Source organism: Anoplopoma fimbria, chromosome 9, assembly GCF_027596085.1.
Source record: "Anoplopoma fimbria isolate UVic2021 breed Golden Eagle Sablefish chromosome 9, Afim_UVic_2022, whole genome shotgun sequence".
Classification (NCBI taxonomy): domain Eukaryota; kingdom Metazoa; phylum Chordata; class Actinopteri; order Perciformes; family Anoplopomatidae; genus Anoplopoma; species Anoplopoma fimbria.
The window spans coordinates 26,755,286-26,764,830 of NC_072457.1; the positions used below are offsets into that span (position 1 = coordinate 26,755,286).

The 9,545-nt window shown below is 39.3% G+C and overlaps 1 protein-coding gene across 1 annotated transcript in view; it reads right to left on the reverse strand.

Moving 5' to 3' along the window:
- Positions 1–9,074: 9,074 nt before the first annotated feature.
- Positions 9,075–9,545, reverse strand: part of LOC129095767 (somatostatin-like receptor F_48D10.1) — a 5,573-nt gene continuing 5,102 nt past the window's right edge. The window contains 1 exon segment of the mRNA XM_054604325.1: positions 9,075–9,347. Coding sequence (XP_054460300.1) covers positions 9,075–9,347 — 273 coding nt within the window.

Here is a 9,545-nt window from a genome sequence, read left to right on the forward strand (position 1 = left end):
GACTTTTATAATCGTTCTTTCCTGTGAGTGAACACTGGTAAAACAGCAAAGTTGACGCGGTTGGCTTTCAAATGCCCAATGCTCATTTTGTTTTACTCCCCTAATTGAATGTCTTCCCACATCTGGGGTTCTCATCTCTTCAGTTACAGCAGCTGCAGCTTTAATAGCATGTCACCTCTCTAGTGTGTGAGGAGCATCAAGAAAGCCATCTTCTTTAGCATCACAGTGGACCACCTGTGAATAATGGGGTCAACAGCTGAAAGAAATACCGAGCACGTATTGCACACATGCTATCTGCACAGATAAGCCTGTGCATAGACCGTCTTAAGAGACCATCCCGTTAAATATAAGACACAGACAATACGCTGATATAAATGTTCAGATCATTAGTGATATTCTTTCTAAACATTATTACAGTCCCGTTCAAGGTTAAGGAAGTACTGTTTCACAAACACACAAATAGAGCAAGAAAATATAACACGTGCAATTAAAATAAAGTCCATTTACAAGCAGAGGGAATATCCAACTAATTTATATACCTTTTTTTTTTTATAGAAAGTCGATGTCTGCCTTTGTTCTTGTTTGCTATGTTCTTTGTATGTATGTGCTTTTGTTAAGCTGGTTATGGTTGTTTTTCTCTCTCGATGTGCACATTTGGCAGCATGACAGCAGGTTGACATCCAATCAATGAGCTGAATGGGGCCGCTGGTATAGGACCTCTTTTCACAGATATTCACCCAGTGGAAATAAAGTCCTTGCCTCCTTTAGGCAACAGTATGAAATGTTAAACGCAACCTTCTGCTCTCATTGCTGCACTGTAGACAGACTGTATAGTAAAAAGACAGGAAGGCTTTTTAAAATCTTTTATTTTTATTATCTTAATTAGGGGAGAGATGAAGGGACATCAGCACTAATCAGTTGTAATTTTTTTATAATTTCTTCATTTTCATTTCCCAGGGTCCATGCTTTTATCCAATCAAGCTGATGAAAGATTGTTATGGTGACGCTTTGTTTTATTGGCCGTGACCGACATTCAAATTCAAACTTTGCTTGATTCCTCATCTTTTCTCCCCTGCCATGAATCATAAGGACTCACATCTCTTACGTTTGCATCGTTGGCAGCTCAAAAATATTAAAGTGACGCCAAGCGAAGACGAGGCGCTAACATGGAGCCTGTATTCAGCCCCCTGTCATCAGCCCAGCTTTTAGTCATGTAGTCAGGGAGTGTTACAGCTGAGGTGAAGTGTGACACTACTGGTAGGATGGGGGGGAAAAAGAAGAACTGTGAATCTGGAGTAACAGGATTAAGGACCTCTGTTATGAGGGTCTATTTGTGTCTCAGAGGGGAGACTCAAAGTCATTTGCAGCTCATGACACTGGGGTGTAGGTGTGAATCACTGCTGCAGAAACAGCAGCCCAGGAACTTTTCAACATCTCAATATTTCCTTTGTACAAAAAACAAAAAGCAAAAAGCAAAAGTACAAGTAACAATAAAGATGCATTTTATGCCTCTAAATTCACAAACAATAAACTCGCAGGTGTGTGCTGAAGCATTCACTCTCAGCTTACATTCAAGGTCATTTATTTCCGATTACGTCAAACAGTGTTTTGAGCGTTTGTTTGAGTGTTTTGAGCTCTTTTTGATACAAAGTTGTTCAAATAATATTATAGCATGACAAATGATTGTTTTTATTTTATCTTTCAGTCTCATTGAGATTAAGATCTGTTTTCCAAGAGTGACCTTGGAATATAAAATATCATTATGATCATGAATAATATTTAACATTTTTGCAACAAGCTGAGCTGCTGCTGATTCAAAACTGAAAGGAAAGAAAGACTGGAACATGCAGGCTTAACACTAATTGGCTGATTACCACTTTGGTGTTTTCTGCAACATGTTATTAATGAATCAGCACCTGTCAGTAATCCCTCCACACAGAGCCTTTGTTTGTACCTCCTTTCCTCCACATGTTGATAGCTGTTTTGACACTGCTCTGTGCGCACAAGCAGACATAGAGATTCTGCTTCAACAGAATGAGCAAAATATGGATTTACAGGAGAAATGTCACCAGGCCGCGTAAAGGAGTTCGGAAGGAAAATTAAAATGACGGGGCGCCAACCTTCCCAGAATAATGATGTACCAAGTATTGTATTGCTTCACAGTCCGACAAGCAGAGTCCAGTCTTTCCATTATAATCCTGCTATCTAATCAGGGTTTAATTGCAACTGCGGTGCAGAGTTAACGCTATTAGATACCAGGCAGAGGAAACCTTGCATCCCTGTAGGTCGGGAGGAGCCCTGACAGATGCCTGAGACAGAAGCCTCATTAAATATGGTGTTGATTTGATGGTCATTATAGTTTTAAAATGGTGTAAAATGTAGTGACAGAAATGTAAGTCCCTGCTGCATGTGTGAGTGGGAAAGAGAGGGGAAAAAAGCAATGGCAATTCCTCTTGTAAGAAGCTTTTCTTTTTTTTATTTGATGTGTTTTGTACTCTCTTTCAGACACTCAATAAGTAATATTTCATTTAGATATTTAAAATGGGTAAAAAAGTGAGGACGGTAATGTGTGTAAATGGTGTAATGTGTCCTACAGATTAATGTGTCCGACATAAAAACCCTTTGTGTTTGCAGAAAAGGAAAAAGGAGGAAAGGAGCAACAGCTTGATGCTGAGTGCAGTCGAGAGGGACGAGCAGAAAGTGTTAAGAGGAGAGAGAGAGAGAAGCTGGTGCTGTGGAGATGCGATAAATGCAGACCGCCGACAGTGTGGCCTTTCATATTTCAACACCCCTGCTCCTCATTTCCTTCCCCCGATGGACCTCGTTGTCCGGTCCAAAAGTCTCAAAATATCGCCAGGGGGTCTTCAACAGGATTCTGCATGAACACACACACACACACACACACACACACACACACACACACACACACACACACACACACACAAAATATTTCTGCAGAGGCTTCAGGTTGACTCTTTTGCTCCTCCGGACAGTAAATACTGTTCTTATTATTTATTTAAAAAAGTGCAAATGTGGTTACAACTGTCACTGTGATCAGAGCAGATCAGGGATCAATGTCTCACTCCTCTCTTCACCTGCTTCTTTGCATTTCTCACTTTCCTCTGGCTCTCTCTGGAGCTCCTCTACTGCTCTTCAATCCCTCATTCTCTCTAAAGATGACTCTACAGCTTAAACGACTTTATATTTTCTTCTTTACTGTGCCGTTTACACCCACCGGGATTTTGTTTTCCCAATTTTACCTGATTTAATTTAAAAAAGAGTGATTGAAGTGGGATTAAGAAATCTGTCAGCGCTAACAAGCTAACTGACAGTTAGCTATCAGGACAGTTCACACACTTTATTCCAAGACGTATTAATACTATAAATACTTAACTCTCTGCAAACCAAGTATATTTTGTGTGGAGTTCAAATAAAAGCTAATAAGCTGCAATAGCTGCCTCCATTTTTTACCCTCCAGCTAGATCTCAGTTCTACAGCACTGTCAAGGCAGGTTGCTCACAAAGTAGAACTCAACCTCGACATAAACATTGTTTTTTTTATATTAACCTCGCCCTAGTGAGCAAATCCACTGATCATTGCAATTGTATTTGTATGAAATGATTTTGCCACAAAATGTAACCGTATTTAAAAGTTGATGAGACAAAGCCTTAACAAAAGAAGTATCGACTGTGATGACCTTGTCCGTCCTTCACATGTGTTGTATCTGTTTGTTTGATGAAACGTGTAGAAATCAATGCTGCATCTAACTTCTTTGTGGATTCAACATTTCACTGATTGATCCATATGCTGCCTCACTGATTGTTGTTTTCATTTGAACACGAGAACCAATCGATACCTTTGAAAGCACTGATCTCGGGAAAATGATGCATCCCATCAGTGCAGCTGAGCAGTTTCAAAATGACAATGATTGGCTGATCAGCGCCATCATTAAAGGTAAAACCTGTTATTAATTGACAAGATTGGCAGAGGTTGACCATGAAGGATGTTTACCGCCATGAAGCAAAGAGAAGTAAGGCCACAGGAGACGACTAGAACATATTTCCGACTTTTGTATCCTTTCTCAAAGCTTCACACTCTCTTAGTTACCTTGTGTCCCTTTATACACACAGTTTCTCTTCACCTGTTCATGATTACCTTTCAGTGGCAGGAGAACTACCCTGCATAAAGTGAAGAGGTAGATAGCCAAATAAATGGAGGAAGAAATCGCAAATAACGTACAAGAAGCTGATCAATGTGGGTTTGAAACAGATGCAATAGGAAGAGATAACTGAGCAAAACCTCCCAGACAGCATAAAACAACAAAACATAAAAGGATAATTAAATAGAGCGATAAAAGAATGGGAGAAGAAGAACAACAGCTGCTGCCAAATGATTGTGAATACTGGCTAGATAAACAGACACATCTTTTACTGTCTGTGTTTCTTTGTGTGTGTTTTCGTTCACGTCCTGATAATGCATCAATTAATGGTGTATCAGACAGCCGACAATTGGTCCCTGCATCAGCCCTTTGTCTCAGTCTGTTGTTTAACCCAGCATGTCAGCTCCAGGCATTCTCCACTTCTCTATAGATTCGTCTTTACATTTATTTGCCTCTCAAACCTTTTTTTTCCATTCTTTTTCACTCCAATTGTCACAGCATGTCATCACACAGCCTCATGGAGCACAATAGCAGTTATACAAGTATCAGTGTCAGTATATAAAGAGGATCTTTTCAGTGTATGGCCTTGTCTTTCCTGCTTTGTGTGGATGCCCAAACTAAAGCTAAAGTTTGCAAGTACAAAAGCAGAGCTGTATTGTGTTATTTTCATTTTGATTTTACTTCGCAGAAAATATTTTTTCAAGCCACAGCACAGTAGTGTGTGTGTGTGTGTGTGTGTGTGTGTGTGTGTGTGTGTGTGTGTGTGTGTGTGTGTGTGTGTGTGTGTGTGTGTGTGTGTGTGAGTGTGAGTGTGAGTGTGTGTATGTGAACATGTGATCTGCATTTTTACAAATTGCTAAGTGGCTGCGTAACATACAATATAATATATTCAATTATTAACATATACAACATATTATTAATATATACAATGTATTATTAACATATGCAATATATTATTAACATATATAATACAATAGAGATGAGAAGAAACAATTAGAAATTAGAAATGGTGGATGGTAGGAGTACATAGTTATGGGAATACATTGTGATAATTGTTCTTGCCAAGTTATTAATAGACTGGTGTCTTCATTACCCGGGTGGATCCTCCCCTACATGAGAATTGTTCTTTGTGCGATGCCATATGTGCACATGATGCTGTGTGTTTAAAAAGTCTCTGTGGACTTGATCATTCCTTCTTTTTCCCCTAGTTGCGTTTTAAATACTGCAATACTCTGAAAGCACTTTTTTTTAGCACTAAATTGTACGAAAATGGGTAGTATTTTTGAAGGTCCATTTTTCTAAAACTAGTGTTTTTTAATGAAACGCTTATTGCTGTGTCTTTCCCAGTAAAGCCTATTGGTGTTAATGTCAGATACTAAGATCCTATGCATAGGTGCTTTTGAGCTTAAAAGTACAATTCTAAATTAATGTATTCATGTCCTGCTCTCAATATGTTTGTCTCATGCTCCCTTGCAGTGGAGAGAAACGTCAGTCAGCCGCTCAGTGTGTAGACAGATATGATTAGTGACAGTCAAACCCCCAGTTGATTAACGTCAAGTCTTAATCCAGAAAGAAAACATTCTGCGGGGAGCATGCAAGCTATGATGGCCACTTGACTGGCAATATGTCAATCATAATTTTACAAAGAGGAAATGAAAGCATTGAAGGTCATGTGCCAAAATAGAACTGTGTGTTAGAGTGAGTTACAGCAGGGGTAAAGTTTACAGTTAAGAGTATAATTCATCAGTCAGCACTGATTGAGATGTAACTGTATAAAGATGTAATCGTGTGAATGCTGATTCAGCACATTATAGTTATGCAATCTTTATTAAACTTAAGTCTCTCATATAGAAGTGTTAGGAGCCAATTCACAATGAAACGAAGTGATGGTTGTGTCTCCTAGCTCCCTCCTGATTACGGTTAATTCACCTCACCTGTCCAGTCTGCACAGCTGCCTTCCATCAACTGCTCAACTCCACAGTATGTCTACTCCGGTTTCCCACTCACTCATCGCCAGATCATTATCTCAACTACCTCGATAGCTACACTTTGGCTAATCCGTGTTACTTACATTTCCTCGTATTCTTGTACCTGAACCCTCAGTACTTTGTCTGCCACTCTCAACCTGCCCACATCTCTATGCCAACTTCTGTGTCAGTGTCCGTTTGTGTTTGGGTCAACCACTGTGACACCACAACTGAATTACCTGATTCTGTTACACTGCAAAACCTGCAAAAAAAATATCCGTAACCCATCTGTCAGGAGTATTAAGACAACTAAGAGTCTGGTTTAACAATCACATTCAAACACAGCATCAGAGGTTTACACAAACATGGGAAAACCTTGGATTTATGAATAAAGATCTTTACCTGCTCCTGCTTGTCTTCCCTCCATATCTTTCCTCTCACAGCTGTGTGTTTCAGATGATGAAGTGTACACAGATAAAAAAAAAAATATATATATATGTTCTGTTCTGAAAGTACAGACATACAGCCCACATGCATGTCTCTGATGTCAACAGAGGACTGAATTGTATAAATCATTTCATGAATAAATGTATAATTTATTACATTATGCTATTGAAGGTGTGTACATTTGGCTGTGTTTCTGTGTGCAGAGGCTGCATAAGTAATGAACAAGAGTCAACCTGACATCCAGTCTGTGGACATTACAAAGACGAGCAGTCTCCAAAGACCTTTCTGGGAAAGAGGAAACATAATGACACAGTATAAGGATGAGATTTCTGCCTTCTCTTCCTCACTACTAAATTATTGTTAAGTTAAAAGATCGTGCAACAAATACCAATCGACACAGCACTAAAACTCGACCATGGAGATTCTCTCTCAACCATGTTAGAGGAAATGTAGACCATTCCCATGGATTTTGGTTCGGTCCTGAAACTGTACAGTTTTGGGGAAATGTCCATATGGATATAGTCAAAATTCTTGGCTAAGATATAGTCGTGTGTGTTACTTTACTTTGGTAATATAGATATTGTGGATTATTATATTATTATATTGTGAGGACAGGTGTCTGCTGAAAATCTTGCTGGCAACTTCTAAGAAGGCTATTACGAAGAAATGGTACAAGGAAAAACCACCATCACAAGAAGGATGGTTGTCAACTGTGTTCGAAATGTATGATATGGAACTGTTAACTCACACAATGAGATCCAAAGAGGAGTAATGTTGTGAGGTAATGGGAGAAATGGACGATGTTTACATTTCAACGATAAGACAGGATAAGAACCCCTGAATATGTCTCAGGATTTATCATGCTTTTTATGTTTTGGTTTTTCCCTTTTCGTATGAACGTGTTCTGTCTATGATAAAAAGGCAACAAAAAAAAAGTGTGATAAAAAATATACAGATATAACAGGTTCAGGAGTTCAAAAATCTCTGTTTTTTAATCACACCATTTTATTCCAAAGAAACCCAAATACAGCACCGAAGCATCTGAACAACTATATATTATCTGGTAAAATGTACAGTATGGTCTCTGTTTTGCTTTGGAAATCCTTCATTCTGAACAGCTTTGACATTTTTATTTTTTTCACTTTCAGGAACAGCTTCCATTAGTTTCTCTGTCATCGCCTCCCCTCATTATATACACCTGATCAGCAGCTTTTCACTGCGGGCCCCTGAATAATTTTATTTTTCATTACACAGAGGAAATGTTGCTGAAAAACATTCAACAACTCACAACACATGACTGCTACTATAAAGACATTGGTTGTGTGGTGATATGACATGAAGACCAGAAAATAGAAACTGTTCACATAAACGTTAATAAAGCAATACTTTAAGTGTCCTAACATACAATAATACTAAGTGAGTGTGTTTGTGTGCTTGGCACTGATCACATTCAGCAATAATATCATCTCGGCAGGCAATGGTCACTCGCCCGCACCCTAATCCTCCACCACCTGTTGCAAAAACAACACCTGTCCTTTCATAATAAAAGCTTCAGCTCGTACACATTATCACGACAATCACTTTAAAGGCTAACGGAGGCTGTGCCAGTTGAGTCTGATCAGAAATAGCCACTTTATATCTTTTCTACTATACAGTAAACAAGGCGCCCAGAATAAACACACATAGGTGACACGCAAATGAACAAAGACACAAATTAAGAGGCTTATATACAAAGAGGTCAGAGGTTCTGTGTTCAAAGCTGGCTAAACATTCACAGGAAAACACTGAGGAGCTGGTAAACAGCAATCAAGCCATTATCTAGAATTACAAACAGTATATATACAAAAAGGATTACAGCATACGTTTCCACAAGGCTGTACAGATGAAGCCAATCATTCATCACAATTGAACAGTTTAAGTTAAGTGAATAGAACAGAAGTGAGCGGGAGCTTGAAACAGGAAAGTGCCATTTTACAATAATACAGGTGATATTTTTATCATCTTTTCAGACTAAATCATAACTTGTGGTTTCAAAAGAAAAACCCTGTAATGCCTGTTTTACCCAAATAAACTTCTGATACAAAATCTTCTCCACTGGCTTGTCCTTTGTGGCATTTTTGGTACTGAAAAGTAAATTCATTCTTACTTGTTGTGTAACAGTTGAACAGAAAGTGAGAAAAGGAAGGTGTGAATGTCCCCGTGTCCGTTATGGAGCGTAATAACTGCTGAGAACGGCTGAGAAGGCACTTATGTCAGCGGGATGGGAAAAAAAAGGGACTCGTTGCACAGCTGGATGATTCATACCACTAGACATGAAAAAAATATTTATGAGGTTGCTTCACCACAATGGACCATGCTGCAATGTATTTTAAATGAGTGTTCAGTAAATATTCCTGGAAATGGATTTTTACATTGCAGCGGTAGAAAAGCATCAGCTTTTGCTATTTTGATCAGCTGATCCAATCCTTTTGCTTTCACTCCTGTAGTCTCGTCTTTTCAATTCATAAAACACCTGATAGACATTGTTCGTAGGTTATTTCTCCAGTCGAGCTATGGATGCAGGGTATAGTCAGGGCAGTGAGGGACGGAGGTTAAGCCTCGGAGGTCACCATAGAGGTTGCTGTGCAGGTTATCGTGGAGGTTGCTGTGCAGGTTACTGTGGTAGTGGTGGGTCCGATTCCCGGGCAAGTGGAGGGAGTTTGACATGTAGAGGTGGAGCGGTGCAGGTCTGCTGCTGTGTGGGAGATAGGCGAGTCTGGAGGGTGAGGAGAGATCTTCAGAGAGAGGAAGAAGAGGGCCAGAGTCAATGTACATTATGTTTAAAGCAGAGGTTTCCAACCTCCGGACTGTGGATCAGTATCAGGCCTTTGAATATTTGCTACCAGGCTGAGAGGAAACATTATGATTCTGCAAAAACAGGTCTATTATAAGCCATTTTTGCAATAATTAGGTTTGAACTTTGTCTCTGCCTT